General features: G+C 64.3%; 2 protein-coding genes across 9 annotated transcripts in view; one reads left to right on the top strand and one right to left on the bottom strand.

Annotated features, from left to right (window-relative positions):
• The first annotated feature begins 205 nt into the window (after nt 1-205).
• Nucleotides 206-11,257, top strand: PIEZO1 (piezo type mechanosensitive ion channel component 1 (Er blood group)). 5 transcript variants are annotated; one of them, XM_081806231.1, is made up of 29 exons: nt 206-698; nt 1,210-1,363; nt 1,550-1,793; nt 1,967-2,063; nt 2,152-2,323; nt 2,668-2,757; nt 2,845-2,939; nt 3,219-3,287; nt 3,817-3,917; nt 4,436-4,532; nt 4,604-4,663; nt 4,744-4,916; nt 4,999-5,105; nt 5,247-5,408; nt 5,500-5,758; nt 5,825-6,013; nt 6,212-6,512; nt 6,737-6,830; nt 6,921-7,068; nt 7,142-7,356; nt 7,434-7,592; nt 7,673-7,820; nt 9,401-9,589; nt 9,719-9,811; nt 9,897-10,069; nt 10,113-10,262; nt 10,337-10,416; nt 10,500-10,689; nt 10,775-11,257. In XM_081806231.1, the coding sequence occupies exons 1-29, from the start codon at nt 626-628 to the stop codon at nt 11,022-11,024; spliced, it is 4,332 nt and encodes a 1,443-aa protein (XP_081662357.1). In that variant the 5' UTR covers nt 206-625; the 3' UTR covers nt 11,025-11,257. The 5 variants fall into 5 exon arrangements, with proteins under 5 accessions (XP_081662357.1, XP_081662358.1, XP_081662360.1 ...); XM_081806232.1 differs by having other exon boundaries at nt 210-698; nt 5,008-5,105; nt 6,734-6,830; XM_081806230.1 differs by having other exon boundaries at nt 212-698; nt 6,734-6,830.
• Nucleotides 11,226-17,448, bottom strand: part of CTU2 (cytosolic thiouridylase subunit 2) — a 22,557-nt gene continuing 16,334 nt past the window's right edge. For 3 of the 4 annotated variants that reach the window (XM_081806236.1, XM_031028944.2, XM_081806235.1), the window contains 13 exons: nt 15,630-15,708; nt 15,388-15,447; nt 14,186-14,246; nt 13,602-13,711; nt 13,153-13,448; nt 12,941-13,076; nt 12,668-12,799; nt 12,257-12,348; nt 12,041-12,135; nt 11,809-11,956; nt 11,627-11,693; nt 11,472-11,530; nt 11,226-11,377 (listed from right to left, as the gene is read on the bottom strand). In XM_081806236.1, the coding sequence (XP_081662362.1) occupies nt 11,230-11,377; nt 11,472-11,530; nt 11,627-11,693; nt 11,809-11,956; nt 12,041-12,135; nt 12,257-12,348; nt 12,668-12,799; nt 12,941-13,076; nt 13,153-13,448; nt 13,602-13,711; nt 14,186-14,246; nt 15,388-15,408 (1,365 nt within the window). In that variant the 5' untranslated portion in view covers nt 15,409-15,447; nt 15,630-15,708 and the 3' untranslated portion in view covers nt 11,226-11,229. The remainder of the gene's footprint in view (nt 11,378-11,471; nt 11,531-11,626; nt 11,694-11,808; nt 11,957-12,040; nt 12,136-12,256; nt 12,349-12,667; nt 12,800-12,940; nt 13,077-13,152; nt 13,449-13,601; nt 13,712-14,185; nt 14,247-15,387; nt 15,448-15,629; nt 15,709-17,448) is intronic. The other variant, XM_031028945.2, reaches the window with a different exon arrangement.

Here is a 17,448-nt window from a genome sequence, read left to right on the forward strand (position 1 = left end):
GGGTGTGTCTGGGCGGCCATGGTTGTTGGTGTCTGGTGCTCTCCCCCGCTGAGGACTATCTGTGCTGGACGGACGTAGCTCTGTCATCTCTGGCCCCTGGCAGGTGCAGGTTGTTGCTGGCATGGGGCTCTCTGCAGGGACATTGTCGGGGGCGTCCAGCCACAGGCTTCTGTGTGGGCATAGTTCTCGCTTTTCGGGGACTCGTGTGCAGAACTGGTCATTGACGTTCCTGCCAGGGATGGACGTGGGACCTGGTTTTTCTGCATCCTCACTGGTGTTTGTGGTGTCCCTGTATTTTGTCTTGGCTGGTAGGTGCATGACAAAGCCTCATTTGGGGCCCTCCATGCCATGACCACCCCCCAAGCAGGCCTGCCCACCTATGACTCCCTGGGCTGGCTCTTCGGTCCTTGCCTGGGGCCTGGGCCAGTTGATGCCTGAAGAATGCGCTAGAATCTCTGGCCTGTGTGCTCTGAACAAGAGGTGGGGTGTTTCTGAGACCGTGTGAATGCACAAGTGGGTGCAAGAATGAGGCCTGTGAACCCGGAGGCTGCGGGCCTGCAGGTGGGGTCCTAACGCACACCCCGCACCCACAGACTACCCATGGCGCTGGAGCCAGGCCATCCCCATGAACTCGGCGCTCATCAAGTGGCTGTACCTGCCCGACTTCTTCAGAACCCCCAACTCCACCAACCTCATCAGTGAGTGCCTGTGGCCCGGCCCCCCATGCACCGCCTGCCAGCCTCATGGGAGGGCACTGAGGTTTTGCGTGGGGACGGACAGCCCTTGAGCGGAGGCCTGCCTCCACCAGCAAGGGGCACGGTGTCTGGGCCTCCCTGGCCGGCCAGCCCTGTGGGTCCCCAGAGGGGCCTTGCCCCACGACGGTGTCCAGTCCTCTGGGCATGTTTCCTGAGACAGAGGCCCACCTCCCGTGTGTACGCGCAGCCACACACACCTGCATCTGCTCGCAGGTGTGCGCACAGGGGTGGACACCAGCAGGGCCCCTTGTGTGGACGCAGGTGTGCGTGCGGCTGTGGGGGGGGGGTGCCCCTGCGGCATGGGCGGACAGGCACGTCCCCCGCTGTCCATGCTCACGTGTGGACATCCGTGGTTCCCACGGCGGGCCCCTGCAGACACACAGCGGTGCTTCCCCCCGGCCCGTGCTGCCGAGCGCTGCCCTCGCGTGGCCAGCCGTCTCCCGTGTGCCCGCAGGTGACTTCCTGTTGCTGCTGTGTGCCTCCCAGCAGTGGCAAGTGTTCTCCGCCGAGCGCACGGAGGAGTGGCAGCTCATGGCCGGCATCAACACTGACCACCTGGAGCTGCAGCTGGGCGAGCCCAGCGCCGTGCCCAACTTCATCTACTGCAGGTGGGTCCTGGGCGCTGCAGAAGCGGCTGGTCTGCAGGCTGGGCACACGAGCCCGGGACGGGTGCTGCCGGCGGCACACTTGCGCCCAGGAGGAGGGACAGACGCTGACCTGGCCGCAGGGGCGCGCTCCGCCGGCGTCCCTGGTCCGGGGCTGCCCGGTCCCTGCAGTGACGGCCTGTCTGACAGGTCCTACCTCGACATGCTGAAGGTGGCTGTCTTCCGCTACCTCTTCTGGCTGGTGCTGGTGGTGGTGTTTGTCACGGGGGCCACGCGCATCAGCATCTTCGGGCTGGGCTACCTGCTGGCCTGCTTCTACCTGCTGCTCTTCGGCACCAGCCTGTTGCAGAAGCAAACGCGCACCCGCCTCGTGCTGTGGGACTGCCTCATCCTGTACAACGTCACGGTCATCATCTCCAAGAACATGCTCTCAGTGAGCCCGGCTCCGCCCCGGCCCCCGGCTCCGCCCCCCCCAGCCCGGCCCCGCCCCCCCAGCCCGGCCCCGCCCCCGACCGGTCTCCCCGGCCTGGCCCCGCCCCACGCCCCGCCCCCGCCTGGCCCTGGCCCCGCCCCTCCGGCCCCAGGCTGACCACCTTCCTGCCCCAGCTCCTGTCCTGCGTGTTCGTGGAGCAGATGCAGAGCAGCTTCTGCTGGGTCATCCAGCTTTTCAGCCTCGTGTGCACCGTCAAAGGCTACTACGACCGTGAGTAGGCGGGGGGTGCGCTGTGGGCCGGGCCCAGGGACGCGCACTGCTCCTGGGGCCCCCTGCCCTGAGCCGGACCGTCCCACAGCGAAGGAGATGCTGAGCAGGGACCGGGACTGCCTGCTGCCCGTGGAGGAGGCTGGCGTGCTCTGGGACAGCGTCTGCTTCCTGTTCCTGCTGCTGCAGCGTCGCGTCTTCCTCAGCCGCTACTTCCTGCACGTGCGCGCCGAGCTCCAGGCCACCGCCCTGCAGGCCTCCAGGTCAGCCCCGACCCCGGGTGCCCCAGGGCCCCGTGTCCCCGCTCCAGCGCCGCGCATCGCTTGCGACCTCCTCGGGGCCCGAGCGCCTCCTCTCGGCCCCGGCTCTGCCGCGGGCCGGGGCTCGTCCATTTTTGCCCGCACGCTGGCCGCAGGGTGCCTGGCTCCTGCACGCTGACGCCTCTTCAGTTGCGTGTTTTCACTCTCCGTGAGCCTGGAGGCAGCAGGAGGGTCTCCTCCTCCCGATCCCAGCGCAGGGCGAGGGGGCAGTCAGCTGGGGCCGAGCCCACAGGTGCAGGAGCCGGGGAGCTGCAGCTCAGCGTCCCCGGGGCGACCGCTCCCCACAGGGGCTTCGCGCTGTACAACGCCGCCAACCTCAAAAGCATCGACCTCCACCGCAAGGCTGAGGAAAAGTCCCTGGCCCAGCTGAAAAGGCAGTAGGTGGTATCTGGGGCGGGGACCCCGGGCTCTCCTCACCAGCTGTCCTCATCAGCTCGGTGCTCAGGGCCACCCCCACCCCCCAGGATGGAGCGTATCCGTGCCAAGCAGGAAAAGCACAGGCAGGGCCGGGCGGGCCACCGTCACTCCCAGGAACCCCCAGACCCCACCCAGGAGCCAGGTGAGTAGGCAGGGGGTGGAAGGGCTCCCAGGTCCTGGCATGTCCGTGCCACGTGCTGTCCACGGGCCTTCCCGCCCATCTGTCCCGTGCCATGTGGTCCCCGTGTCCCTGCAGGCTCTGTGGCTAGCCCACCACTGTCTGCGTGCACTTGTGGGCTGTCTGCTGCGCCCCACAGCACAGCAAGGCCCCTCCGTCCGCACAGAGGCGGTCTCCATGGTGGGGGGCTGCCCTCGCCCTCCCCGTGCCTCTCCCTGCTGGCTCACGTCCGCCCCTCCACAGGGCCCGGCAGTCCAGGGGGCTCCTCCCCACGGAGACAGTGGTGGCGGCCCTGGCTGGACCACGCCACAGGTACCACCCTAGCCTGGCCTGCCGCGGCCACCCCGTCGGGGCCGCTGTGCCCGGGCCCCTTCCTTCTCAGCTGCTGTCTGCCTTCTGGGCGAGGGAGCTTGCTCTGTGCGCACCTCCGGCTGTGCCCCCGGGCCTTTCCCTCAGGCCTCACCCCAGCCTCGATTGAACCAGGTCCCCACGGCAGGCTCTGTGCTCTCCTCCCGTCGTTTGGACTCTCAGACGCACAAGTCTGGGTGTTCAGCGCTGATCCCCAGCCTGCCCTTGTGTTCCTCTCATCCTGTCTGGTCTCGTGTCACTGCTCTGGCCTGTCCCCCATTCCGCCGACCCCAGCCCGCGTGGGCTGTCCCTGAGGGTGGGGAGGGACACGCGGGCCTCTACCCATGGGTCACGGGATGCTGAGGGAACCCACACGCCTGTCTTGGGCCCACCCCAAACTGAAGAAACGAAGCTGAGAGGCTTGTGGGTGTGGGAGTGTGGAGGCCAGGCCCTCCCCCGGGGCGGACGGTCCTCAGCCCCGCCCTGCCCGCAGTCATCCACTCGGGGGACTACTTCCTGTTCGAGTCGGACAGTGAGGAGGAGGAGGAGGCTGTGCCTGAGGACCCCAGGCCATCGGCACAGAGTGCCTTCCAGGTGAGGCGGGAGGGTGCCCTGCCTTTCCCTGTCCACGGGCGCCTGGGCCCGCACAGCCCAGCATGCGGAGACCCACGCTCTGGCCAGCCTGCCCAGATCCATTCCGACCCCCAGAGCCCACTGGTCAGGTGGGCAGGCAGGCTGTGGGAGGCGCAGGTCGTGGGCAGCTATGTGCCCCTCTGTCCACCGCCTCCTGAGGTCAGCCCTCCGACCGTCCAGGCCTGAGTGGCCACCAGTGGCCTGGCCTTGGAGAAGGGTCACGCGTGTTTGCTGGAAAAAGGACGGGCCAGGAGCCTCTTGCCTTCTCTGGGCCCGGAGTTCTCAGGGAGTGACAGCCGTGTGCGCGGGCGGGCGGCTTGCCCTGCCTTCCCGCCAGTCCCACGGGCCCCGGGTGCTGCCCCGAAGCAGGGAGCCAGCTGGAGGCCCCCAGTGGCGGCCTGATCCCAGCCTCGTCCTCGGGAGCTGGCAGGTGGGCTGACCGGGGCGGTGGGGCGCTGACGCGAGGGCCCGCTCCACAGATGGCCTACCACGCGTGGGTGACCAACGCGCAGACGGTGCTGAGGCAGCAGCGGGAGGACCAGGCGCGGCAGGAAGGGACGGAGCAGCTGCCCACAGGTGCGCTGGCCGCGTGCGGGGTGGGGGCGGGCGCGCGGGGCTGCAGTGGCTGATCGGCACCCCGTGCCCAGGAGGCGGCCCAGGCCAGGAAGCAGAGCCAGCGGATGGCCCGGACGAGGCAGCGGCAGCTGGTATGTGCGCCCTGGGGCCGGGGGCGCTGGGGGCCTCCTGGGGCAGCCTCTGCAGCGTCCTGCCTCCCGCCCGCCCACAGGCCCCGGCCACGTGATGCAGCGCATGCTGAGCACCGTGCAGTTTCTGTGGGTGCTGGGGCGGGCGCTGCTGGATGGGCTGACGGACTGGCTGCTCGCCTTCACACGGCACCACCGTGCCATGAGTGACGTGCTGCGTGCCGAGCGCTACCTGTGCAAGCAGGGGATGTGTGGGGTGAGTGTGCACGCCCCGCCCCCCGCCGCCCGCCCCGCCAGCGCCCCGGGGAACCGCGGCCTGAGCCCTCCCTGCCGTGCAGGGCAGAGAGGTGCCCCGCAGCTGGGCGGAGCAGATGTACAGCAGCGAGGCCGAGGCCGTACCTCCAGGCTCCTCGGGGGCCCAAGACGCACCGAGTACAGCTCTGAGGTAGGTGCGCGCTAGCGGCGCGCACGGGATGCGCAGACCAGGGGGTGCGTTGTCCGCCGGGGCCCGGGAGGCCCCTCCAGCCCCAGAGCCTGGGCAGAGCAGAGAGCAGGCTGCCTCGGTGACCAGCCTCACTTCCCACAGCGGGCTGGGGGCCGAGGAGCCGCGGAGCACGACGACGGAGGACCTCGGCGGCCCGCTGGGCACGGGGTACCACACCGAGCCTGGGGCTTCCCCGCACAGCTCCCGGGAGCTTCCTGCCGGCGCCGCGACCCGGATGCGCACGGCCAGCGAGCTGCTGACCAGGTCGGGGGGCGGGGGTGGGCGGCGGGGAGGGGCAGCGCCCCCTCGGAGCCAGGCCCGGTGCTGAGAGGGGTGTGGGCGTGGCTCCCCACAGGCAGCAGCGCATCGGGGAGCTGGAGGAGGCCACGCAGTTCGAAGCTGGGCAGGGCCGGGTCCTGCGGCTGCTGCAGGCCGCCTACCAGTGCGTGGCGGCCCACTCGGAACTGCTCTGCTACTTCATCATCATCCTCAACCACATGGTCACCGCCTCGGTCACCTCCCTGGTGCTGCCCGTGCTCGTCTTCCTGTGGGCGATGCTGTCCATCCCGAGGCCCAGCAAGCGCTTTTGGATGACGGCCATCATCTTTACCGAGGTGGGCCGCGGCCGGAGCGGGAGGGGGTGGGGCCTGGCCCCCCATGCTGAGCCCCCTCCCCCACAGGTGTCCGTGGTCACCAAGTACCTGTTCCAGTTTGGCTTCTTCCCCTGGAACACGCACGCCGTGCTGCGGCGCTACGAGAACAAGCCGTACTTCCCGCCGCGCATCCTGGGCTTGGAGAAGACGGAGAGCTACATCAAGTACGATCTGGTGCAGCTCCTGGCCCTTTTCTTCCACCGCTCGCAGCTGCTGGTGAGTCCACTGGGCCTGGGCCGGCGGGCAGCAGGCAGGCACCTCCCAGCACACGCCCCATCCGCTGGCTGCCCAGCTGCAAGAGGCAAGGCTGGACGTCGTGGGTCCCAGGGTGGGCCTGGCCATCTTGCCTGGCCTGAGCGCTGCCCAGTGTGGCCACGCCAGGCTCCTCACCTCCTTCCCTCCTTCCCTCTGCAGTGCTACGGCCTCTGGGACCATGAAGAGAGCCAGCTCTCCAAGGAGCAGGACCGGGGCAGTGGGAAGAAGGGGTTTGAGGAGGAGCGGGCACTGCTGGGACCCCAGACTGAGGCAGACACGGGGCCCCAGGGAGAGCCAGCAGTGGCCGGGGCCCTCACCCAGGACCACATCCAGGCAGAAGCAGGGGACGGGCCCGCAGAGCCTCCTGTGGAGCTCAAGCCCCAAGACACGAAGCGTATCAGCCTGCGGTTCAGGAAGAAAAGGAGGGAGAGTACGGAGCCCATAGAACCTGCATCCACTGGTACGACGGCCCTGTCCGTGCACAGCCACCCCAGCCCACCAGGTTCCCCGCTGCCCCAGCCGGCCCACTGCCCGTGACCTGGGGAGGTCCCCATGCTCAGCCTGCTGGTCTGTGAAGTGGGGTGATGCCAGCTCCTGGTGGGAGGGGGTCTCGGGTTGGTTGGAGTCCGAGCTGCACTCAGCTCTCCGGGGGCTCCGGTCAGCAGTGGCTGCCCCCCACAGAAGGTGTGATGGCAGCCTCTGGGAGAGAGAAGTGGAGTCGCCCCCGGGAAAGAGTGACAGCCGTGGGGCTCCGACTGCAGAGCTTCTGCCTGGCCATGTGCGTGACTGCTGGCTGCTCCCGGGCAAGGGCGGGTGGGAGCAGCCGAGGCAGGCGCTGAGCCCCCTGCCCATGCGCCCTCACCCACAGGGCCCGGAGCGTGTACCGGCCCCTGCAGCGCTTCTTCCACGATATCCTGCACACCAAGTACCGTGCGGCCACTGACGTCTACGCGCTCATGTTTCTGGCCGACGTGGTCGACTTCATCATCATCATTTTCGGCTTCTGGGCCTTTGGGGTGAGCGCAGAGCCCGGCAGCCACCCTGCTGCCTACCCCCAGCTGCCCCCTGACCTCTGCTCTCCTGGCACAGAAACACTCGGCAGCTACAGACATCACGTCCTCGCTGTCGGACGACCAAGTGCCAGAGGCCTTCCTGGTCATGCTGCTCATCCAGTTCAGCACCATGGTCATCGACCGTGCCCTCTACCTCCGCAAGACCGTGCTGGGCAAGCTGGCCTTCCAGGTCGTCCTGGTGCTGGCCATCCACCTCTGGATGTTCTTCATTCTGCCCGCCGTCACCGAGAGGTGGGTGTCTGGCCCCGGGGACCTTGGGGCTCTGGCCTCGGGCAGGGTGCCCTGAGCCGGCCTTCCTGTCCCCCCAGGATGTTCAGCCAGAACGCAGTGGCCCAGCTGTGGTACTTCGTCAAGTGCATCTACTTCGCCTTGTCCGCCTACCAGATCCGCTGTGGATACCCCACCCGCATTCTTGGCAACTTCCTCACCAAGAAGTACAACCACCTGAACCTCTTCCTCTTCCAGGGGTGAGTGCGGGCCGGCCCGGGGCGCCAGGAGCCAGGCTGCCACCCATGGGCCCTCCTGACGGGCTCCCCGCCTCGGGCAGGTTCCGCCTTGTGCCATTCCTGGTGGAGCTTCGGGCCGTGATGGACTGGGTGTGGACAGACACCACGCTGTCCCTGTCCAGCTGGATGTGCGTGGAGGACATCTACGCCAACATCTTCATCATCAAGTGCAGCCGCGAGACTGAGAAGGTGCCTGGCTCAGGCGGGGAGTGGGGCAGATGGGCCATGAGAGAGCCAGGTGGTGCTGGCGGTCCCCGGGGTGGGGGGGACAGTGCCGTGAATGTGGCCGTCGGCGGGTAGCTGGCAGAGCGGGCCTGAGTGCATGCCCGGCCCAGGAGGCTTGACTGCTTGGCTCACGGACATGAGGGCTGGGAGCTGGGGCAGTGGAGGTCAGCTGGGTTTTCTGTGTGAGCGGCTGCAGTGGGAGGTAACGGAAACAGGGCGCCCCCCCATGCACGGGTAGAGTTCAGACTCCTGGCATCGTCACAGAGCTGGCCACTATCACCAGGCAGGTCTAAGATACGCTCACGCTCTGCAGAGACCCCCCTGGCCCCCCGACTCTGCACAGACTTGTCTGGTCCGGAAGTTGGTGTCCACGCCGTCACACGCCGCGTGGCCTGCGTCTGGCTGCTTTCATTCTGCAGTTTCAAGGCTAGTCCACGTGGCCTGTGTCAGAAGTGAGGGTTTTGTGGCTGAGGAGCGTTCCTCCGTGTGACTGGCCCACTGTACATGTACCCAGCAGTTACAAACAGTCCTGGACGGCGGGCTGGTTCCTCCTGTTCATTGCAACACGCACTGCTATGGACATACGCGGCGGGGGGGCCGCGCGGGGGCAGCTCCTGGTCTCGCCTGGTGGGGACTGCCCCTGCTGTCCACAGCGGCTGCCCCCTCTCCCATCCCCGCCGGCGCCCGTGACTCAAGGGGGTTTTGATTTGCATTTCCCTGATGGTGGGTGATGGCGATGATCGTTTCGTGTGCTTGTCGGCGATCTGCTTTGCCCCTTTTGTCCTTGGCTTGCTTGTTCTCTTTAAGAATTCTTTCTGCATTCTGGACATTAAACCCTTATCACATAGGATTTGCAGATAGGTTCTCCCATTCTCTGCGTGGTCTCTTCACTTTTTTTTAAAGATTTATTTGAGAGAGGCGTAGAGTACAAGCAGGGGGAACGGCTGAGGGAAAGAATCTCAAGCGGACTTCTCAGTGTGGAGCCTGACCCAGGGCCTGACCTCAGAACCTGAGCCAAGACCGAGTCAGACGCTTAACCGACTGAGCCACTGAGACACCCCATCTCCTCACTTTCTTGATAGCATCCCATCTTCTGAAGCACAAACTCTTCTTTTTTTATAACGTAGTGTTTTTTCTCTCATTGCTCATGCTTTCCACGTTCGGTCTGAGAATTTTCCATTGAATCCAGATTGAGGTCTTAGATGGGGTCCTGCTGCTTTGGCATGTGGACAACCATTTGTCCCAGCAGCATCGCTGAAGAGACGGTCCTTCCCCCCATGGAATCATCCTGGCAGCACTCACTGGGCGGCGGGTCGCGTTCTGGGCTCTGGGCCGTTGGGTTTCTGTGCTCACGTATCCACCCCGTCTCGAGTGCTAGAGCTTTGCAGTCAACTGTGACGCTTTAAAATCTGGCTTCACGAGCCCCTGGGTGGGCCCCAGGCTGTAGCTACGTGAGGCCCTGGGGGTCTGGGCCAGTGCCCGCCTTCACCCTGGGGCAAGGGGGCGGGCAGGGCTGAGCCCCTGAGCCATGTCCCGCCCCCCAGAAATACCCCCAGCCCAAGGGGCAGAAGAAGAAGAAGATTGTCAAGTACGGCATGGGTGGTCTCATCATCCTCTTCCTTGTGGCCATCATCTGGTTCCCACTGCTCTTCATGTCCCTGGTGCGCTCTGTGGTCGGTGTCGTCAACCAGCCCATCGATGTCACTGTCACCCTCAAGCTGGGTGGCTACGAGGTGAGCCACCAGTCTGTGCCCGCTGGAAACAGGTGACGGCGGGCATGGGCTGCACCCCACCCACCTTCACGGCGTTCGGCACCATGGGGCCTCCCTGCCCCATCACAGTCGCCACCCCACTCCCCGTAGCCCCTGTTCACCATGAGCGCACAGCAGCCGTCCATCGTGCCGTTCACACAGCAGGCCTACGAGGAGCTGTCCAGACAGTTTGACCCTAACCCGGTGAGAGGGCCCCACCCGGCAGCAGCAGGGGGCTGGGGTGGGGGGTGTCCAGGAGCCCCTCACTCAAGGGCTGCCTGGGGTCCAGCTGGCCATGCAGTTCATCAGCCAGTACAGCCCCGAGGACATCGTCACGGCGCAGATCGAGGGCAGCTCCGGGGCACTGTGGCGCATCAGCCCGCCGAGCCGGGCACAGATGAAGCGGGAGCTGTACGATGGCGTGGCCGACATCACCCTGCGCTTCATCTGGAACTTCCAGAGGTGCGTGCTGGGCTGGGGCGGGACCGGGGGGTGCAGCCCGCAGTGGGTCACACCGTGCCCCGGCACGCAGGGACCTGGCCAAGGGCGGCACCGTGGAGTACACCAACGAGAAGCACACCCTGGACCTGGCCCCCAATAGCAGTGAGCGGCGGCAGCTGGCCAGCCTGCTTGAAGGCACCTCCAACCAGTCCGTGTGAGTTGGGGCCTGGGGGCAGGGAGGCAGCTGGAGGGCCGGCTGGGCCTGACCCACCGGCCTTCTCCCTGCAGGATCATCCGCAACCTCTTCCCCAAGTACATCCGGGCCCCCAACGGGCCTGAAGCCAACCCCGTGAAGCAGCTGCAGCCCAGTGAGTGTGTGTTGGGGGTGGGGGGGGGCGGCCTCAGCCCAGGGGGCAGGCGGTGGCCCTGACCCACTCTGCCCCTGCCCCAGATGAGGAGGAGGACTACCTCAGCGTGCGCATCCAGCTGCGGAGGGAGAGCGTGGGCGCAGGGGCCGCTGGCTTCCTCGAGTGGTGGGTCATCGAGCTGCAGGACTGCCAGGCTGAGTGCAACCTGTTGCCCATGGTCATCTTCAGTGACAAGGTCAGCCCACCCAGCCTGGGCTTCCTGGCTGGCTACGGGTGAGTGTGCTGCACGTGAGGGCAGGAGGGTGGGTGGGTGGGGTGCAGCACCCCCAGCCTCACCCCGCCCGCCCCTGCCTGGCAGGATCATGGGGCTCTACGTGTCCATCGTGCTGGTCATCGGCAAGTTCGTGCGCGGCTTCTTCAGCGAGATCTCGCACTCCATCATGTTCGAGGAGCTGCCCTGCGTGGACCGCATCCTCAAGCTCTGTCAGGACATCTTCCTGGTGCGGGAGACGCGGGAGCTGGAGCTCGAGGAGGAGCTTTACGCCAAGCTCATCTTCCTGTACCGCTCGCCCGAAACTATGATCAAGTGGACCCGTGAGAAGGAGTAGGAGCGGGGCTCCTGCACCCACGCATGAAGGAGTCGCCCAGCACACTGCTGGGTGCAGACACCCCGGCCCCGGCCGCCACGCCCTGACGCTGCTGCCAGAAGAAGGGGTCTGGGGCCCCTCCTCGGCCTGGTGCAGAGCCCTGTGCAGCCGGCACACTGGGCCAGGGGCTCCAGCCTTCCCTTCCCCATGCGTACTGTAGGGTTTTCTAATTAAAAATGTTTTTATTTATACAATTACAGGTTGTCTGCCCATCCTTGCCCTCCTGCTCTGGGGGGCCCCAGGCTCCGCTCCCGCTGGTGTGCGCCTCATCGTCACTGTTCTCCAGCAGATACTCCTGGATCTCTGGCGAGGGCCTAGGAAAAGCCGTACACTGGGAATCTGCCCCGTGGGAGCCACCGCCCAGAAGGACCCCTCTGGCACTCCCCCAGCCGTGTGGCTAGCCCATACCTTTGGCTGCGGAGTCGGGCCTCGGCCAAGATGTAAGGTGGCAGGGGGTCCAAGGAGGGCTGCAACAGAGGATGGCCGTGGACAAGGGGCCGCGTGGCACCGAGCCCCGGGGGGTGGGCCTCCCCTGTCACGACCCAGGAGTGAGAACGACTCACCACATCCTTCATATTCACGCGGCAGCCATAGCATAGCTGCTCGATGACATGGGCTCGGGAGTCCTCCCTGGAGGAGCAGAGCTGTGCCTGAGCACCGGCTCGGGGCCCCAGGGTGTCGCACCTACCCTGGCCGGTGGCCTGGGGCTGACCACGGGTCAGGGCAGGGCCAGGAAGGGACTCACCTCCTGCACGGCCTGGTCCCCTGGCAGCAGTTCAGGGCCCTGCCCACCTCTGCAGCACGGCAAGGCACAGTGGGGGCCCCAGCCAGTGGGGTGGAGGGCTGCCTCTGGGAGAAATCCTGGGTCTGAGCCCCGAACGCTGTGGCACTATCTACAGGCAGACATAGGCTGAGGCTCCTCCTGGGGCTGGACCCCCAACTCCCACTCCCCAGTGCCCCTCCCCCTCCTCACGGACCAGCGGTGTCGACGTCCAGCGAGCACATACAGAGCAGGCAGCGGGGGCCAGCGGCACAGCCGTCCCTGGGGGCCTTGACCAGCTTCTCACTGGTCCTGATGGGTGGGAGACGGGGCACCAAGGCAGCCTGAGGCTGGGCTTCACTCCTGCACAAGCGCCCGGGGGTGGGCTCAGGCCCACGCGCCCACCCCGCCGGGGGCCCTGACGCACACATACCTGTACACGGTGCTGACTGTGGAGGGGAACTGGGCCTGCAGCCGGAGCAGGAAGCCCTCCATCAGCCGGTGGATGCTGGCCTTTTCGGGGGCCTAGGGATAATCAGACGGAGGGCTGTGAAAGGGGCGCCCCCCGGCCTGGCCCAGCAGCCAGCTAGCGTGGGGGCCAGGGCTTCACACCATCAGGCCCTGAGCGTGCCAAGTCAGGGCTGGACTGAGCCAGAGCACCCGCATCTGAGGTGTCCCCGTCACTGAACACACCTGCTGTTACACCCTCCGTGCAAGCCCCCCTTGGCCGAGCACCAGCCTGCCTCCCCTCGGGTGCTCCCAGGGAGCTGGTGTGGACACAGCTCGGGCCACCGAGCGCGTGCCGGCCCCCTCCGACCCCACGCTGGAGAATCCCGCAACTCGCCTTGGTGTCAATGGCTGGCGTGAAGACGGACGGAACGGCAAACAGGCGGTTGTAGAAGGCGACCTCCTTCAGCGTGTGCTCACGCATGGGCCGTACGACCACCACGTCACCGTGCCGCTCGTCGGAGAAGCCCTGCAGCAGGGGCACGTTCATCACGGCACCCAGCACACGGGCTCACAGCCCCGCGTGCCCCGCGCCACACGGGAGACCCTGGCACGGACAAGTGACGAGGGCCAGAGGGGCCCCGGAAATGCCCGTTCCCCACCCACATACCGTGTCCCAGGCGAGAAAGGCCCCTCTCCCCAGCGCCAGGCTGGTCATGAGCTTGATGGCCAAGCGGGTACAGCTGTCTCCTGTCATCACCTTGGAGTAGCCATGGGTCCGGGCCACGTGCAGGATCAGGTGGGTCCTGAGAGCAGAGCCCAGGGTCTCAGGCAGGCTGGGAGGAGGAGGGCCTAGCTGCCAGGGTGGGGATGGGGGCTCACCGCAGGGTCTGCAGAAGCTCCTCTTTGGCCGTCAACGTCTTCACGGAGTCAAACAGTCGGGACAGAGCCTCGGTCTGGGCAGCCAGGGGTGGCCCAGCCAGGTCCCGGTGGTCCTGGGTGCAGGGCTGGCTCGGCTGTGCCTCCCCCTGGGCTGAGCTGGGGCTGCCCCCAACCCCCTCAGCCCCCAGCGTATGCTGCTGCTGAAGGAAACTGTCCACAGCCACCTTGTAGGTCCCCACAGTCCCCACTGGCTTCTGGGCAGGGCAGCGCAGCACGGACGGCGGCAGGGCAAACACCTTCCAGGGCAGGAGGAGAGCATAAGGCCCAGGCCTGCCCCCCACGTGCCGGGAGCAAACAGGCCAAGGGCGAGGCCCACAACTGACCCCACCAAGGAGGCACAGGCCCTTGTGGGCACCCGGCGGCCCGCCCTCACAGTCAGGCCCACCCACCTCTTCCAAGGTGACAACGTGCCACGGAAAGCCGAGGGTCTGTAGGATCAGCTTCACATCAGACAGAGTTTTTGCTCTGTCCTCCCGGCTCTGGCCACAAGCTGCTCCCTCTAAAAAGTGCAGGCAGAAAGGAATCATGACTACAGAAGAGCCCAAGATGGGATAAGGCCAATGTCCTGTGAACAACTCTAAGAAGCTCTCTGGTGGAAACCACAGGACACAAACCTGTTCTCAGGGAGGGCAGCATTATCAGAGTGGGGAGTGGCTTCTCTCCAGTGCACAGGGGAGGGGCGGGGGGAGGCGTGACGGACCCCAGGGCCCCAGACCCAACTGGGAGCCTATCTCAGGGAGCATCCGGCCCCTGGCCTCTCCCACCCAGGGCCCCTGATCCATGGACACTAGGCACATACGCCTGCCTGACTCCAACAAAAGTCTAAGACAACAACAGTGCCTTTGTTGCCAGACCCATGTGTTGTCTCCAAAGACTCATTAAGCTTAAGGGCCTCATCAAGGGCACAGCACCAGCTGTCTCAACGGGGCTCATCCTGAGCGGCTGGGGCCGGGGCTGGGATGGCCACACATACCATCGACATATACGACCCCTGGCACAAAACGCAGTCTTTTGGCAGAATCTCGACTCAGGCCCTAGAGAGAAAAGGGACAGGACCTCAGCCCCACAGTCAGAAGCCAGAGGCCACCTTCCCGGCACAAACCACTCTCCACCTGAACTGATGTCCTCCAGGAAGGGGTGGTGTTCCCCACCTGGAACAGACAAACCATTCAGACAAAGTGCCGAACAGGCCCCATGGGGAGGCCACACAGCCTGACATGGTCAAAGTGGCTGCCTAGGCATCTTCACCGCCCCAGTAACACCTGCTCCTCACCAGTCTGTCTCCCACGGCCCCCAGACTCCCCCCCCAGCAATGTCCTGAGAGGTGCCTGCCTGAGCACCTCTGACTGCTGAGTGCAAGAGGACAACAGACTACCATCAAGGTGTTATCAGTTAGAGGAAACAGGGGCTCCAGGTGCCGGACAAAAGGCCAATGGAGTGGGCACTTACACCAGGCCAGGCTTAGGGAGCCATGAAGTGAGAGCAGAACAGCACCTTGCTGGAGCCCCCGGGACAGACCACCTCTCTCATCTGTGCCCCTCACTGGGAATGCAGAGAGTCTGTGTATGTCCCAGCCCCAGGTCAAGGCCTCCACGGCAGCCAGGGCCCTCAGGAAAAGCCCTAGCCATCTCCAACACGCTGGACAACAGTGTGAGTGGGCTGCCGAGAGCCTGGAGCACAGGTCCCCAGAGAGCACCCTCTCCCGTACGCTCTCCCTCCCCACCCAACTTCACATCCCCTGGCATCCCCACTGCTCATTTGGGTCTCCCCTTAAACTTCTCAAGGAAGCTACCCGACCCCAGCCAGGCTGGACCCCTTTTGGGTTCCCCAAGGCACCTGCTCGTATTTCAAGGTTTTGTCCTGGACCTAGGACCAGGGGGAGGCCCATGAACTCAGGAACACCTCAAGCAACGCCCCACCATGCCACCACATGTTCCCTGTGACTAGGATTCTACGCAGTCGGCAAACAGTCCTACACTTGGGCACAGCTGGGTGCTCCGGACTCAGCTTCCAGTTTGTGCACCTCTGTATACACATCCAACAACCCTCCGGGCATCCCAGCTAGGGGTGGGCTGCTCTCGCTAGCTGCAGGCAAGAGCCCCTCAGTCCTGGGCCCCCAACTCTGCAACTCAGTAGGGAAGCAGCCAGGACCCAGGAAGACGCTAGGAGACGTACCTCAAGGACCTGCCAGACCATGGAGCTGGATGAAGGCCCCCCAGACCATGCCAGGAGCACCTATGGGAGAAGGATCGTCACTGGAGAGCGCTGCGTCTCCCCCATGAGCAAGCCCACCCTCTCCACCACCACCATCACCTGTGCATGACACTGGGAGGGGAGGCAGGGGCTGAGAGCCAGGGCCCAGGGGGGCTGAGCTTCCCAGCTGGGGACCCCGCAGAAGAGTCACCCCAACACACTACCTTCTCACCCGGAAAGATCAACCGATTCTTCCCAAGCACGGCTCTGAACTTGTGGATGTAGAAGGCCCTGAAACAGTCCCTGCAACAGAAAACCAGCAGTGTGGCCACACGGCCCTGATGGGGACGCAGCCTGAGACGCTGTAGGGTTCCATTTCCCTTCTCTTACCAATGTCCATCTGTAAAAGCAGTATCTTGACAGAGGCTCTGCCCAGAAACTGACAATGGAAGCCAGGGTTGAGGGGTTCTTGCCAGCTGTGCCTGCCCCAGGACCAGCCCCGTGCTGCACAGGGAGGCCCTCCCTTGGTCCCCAACAATCCTTACTAGTGTGAACTGATGTCTGAGGGGCCCAGAGCCCAGGAGCCACCTGTACCTCCAAACACTCAGGAAGGCCCAGCAGGCAGAACGGACGGACACAGGGAAGTGCAGGGCAAGGCCAGCCGGACCCTCCCTCAAGCAGAGTGGAAGGCCCCTTCCAAAACTCCCACAGGGAGAAGTACTCTCTCTTGGGGTGAAGGGGGAAGCACTGAGTAGGCAGCAGGGGGTGCCCCATGTGGAACACCATTCCCGAGCTGATACCATCTCGACAAGAAATTACCATCTTGACAAAGGTCATGCAAATGCACAGTCCTGGCTTCTTCAAACCCACAGAATCAGAACTTCCAGGGCGGGCCCTGGGAATCAGCAATCCTGAAAATCCTTCCACCTGATTCTCAGGCTCAGCTACAGGTTAGAATCACTCAGGCCAAATACATCGGACAGAAGGTGCCAGAGTGAGGCCCAGGCATCTGCATTTAAAAGCTCCCTGGCAACCCAGGCAGGGAAGTCAGGGTCAATGACAGCAATGCGGCTCCCTGAGAGCTGCCCCACACCTGAGGCTGCACCCATAAGTCTGCTTTCTTTTTCCGACTAAGACATACCAGGGGCGCCTGGGTGGCTCAGTCGGTTAAGCATCCAACTCTTGGTTTCGGCTCAGGTCATGATCTCATGAGATCGAGCCCCAACTCAAGCTTTGGGCTTAGCGTGGAGTCTGCTTGAGATTCTCTGTGCCCCACCCCCTTGCCCACACCCTCTTTCCCTTTAAAGTAAATAAATAAACCTTTCTCAAAAAAAATGTCTTTTTTTTTTTAAAGCCTTTATTTAATTATCTATTTTTTAGAAAGAGAAAGAAAACGTTGTGTGTGTGAGAAGAGAGGCAAGGCAGAGAGAGAGAAAATCTCAAGCAGACTCCACACGGACTGCAAAGCCCGATATGGGGCTCTATCCTGGGACCCTGAGATCATGACCTGAGTCAAAACAAGAGTCGGACGCTTAACCAACTGAGCTGACCCTGAATAAATCTTAAAAAAAAAAAAAAAAGACAGCAGTGTCCACAATTCCCCCTGCCCCCCACTGAACAGGCACCAGTCTGAGGGGTTGACCAAGCACCCCGCATTCCTTTATGGTCAGTAGGTCAACGTGGTGTTTAATAAAATGCCAGGACCCCAGGTGAGCAGCCACAGGCAGCGAGTCCCAAGAACTCACTCACCATCGGGGAGGGGTAAGGCTGCTAAAACACAGATGCTTGCTCGGGGCACAAAAAGAACCTGTGGCTGCCCACGGGCAGGGGGAGCTCTGAGCCCAGAAGGAGCTGCTGCAGCCTCTTCTCCTAACAGTCATCACTTCAGATGCTCTGAGAGATTAAAGCAATGGGTGCTTTGCCTATGTTTATTCCAGTAGCACACACCAAGTTTACTGTGTTCCCAAAAGATGGCTGGGGAGGAGAAAGCTTTGGGAAAAAACCTCAGTCCCTTCAGTTTCTCTTTTGGAACATTCTGGAAAG

This window comes from Leptonychotes weddellii, chromosome 16, assembly GCF_054177405.1.
Source record: "Leptonychotes weddellii isolate Sample4059 chromosome 16, ASM5417740v2, whole genome shotgun sequence".
In the NCBI taxonomy this organism is placed as follows: domain Eukaryota; kingdom Metazoa; phylum Chordata; class Mammalia; order Carnivora; family Phocidae; genus Leptonychotes; species Leptonychotes weddellii.

Bases quoted from the DNA above. Each gene is read 5' to 3' on its own strand.
- PIEZO1 (XM_081806230.1), top strand. From the start codon at position 626: ATGAACTCGGCGCTCATCAAGTGGCTGTACCTGCCCGACTTCTTCAGA. The intron at 2,064-2,151 runs GTGAGTAGGCGG...ACCGTCCCACAG, and splicing joins CGTCAAAGGCTACTACGACC to CGAAGGAGATGCTGAGCAGG. The intron at 4,533-4,603 runs GTGCGCTGGCCG...CCCCGTGCCCAG, and splicing joins GACGGAGCAGCTGCCCACAG to GAGGCGGCCCAGGCCAGGAA.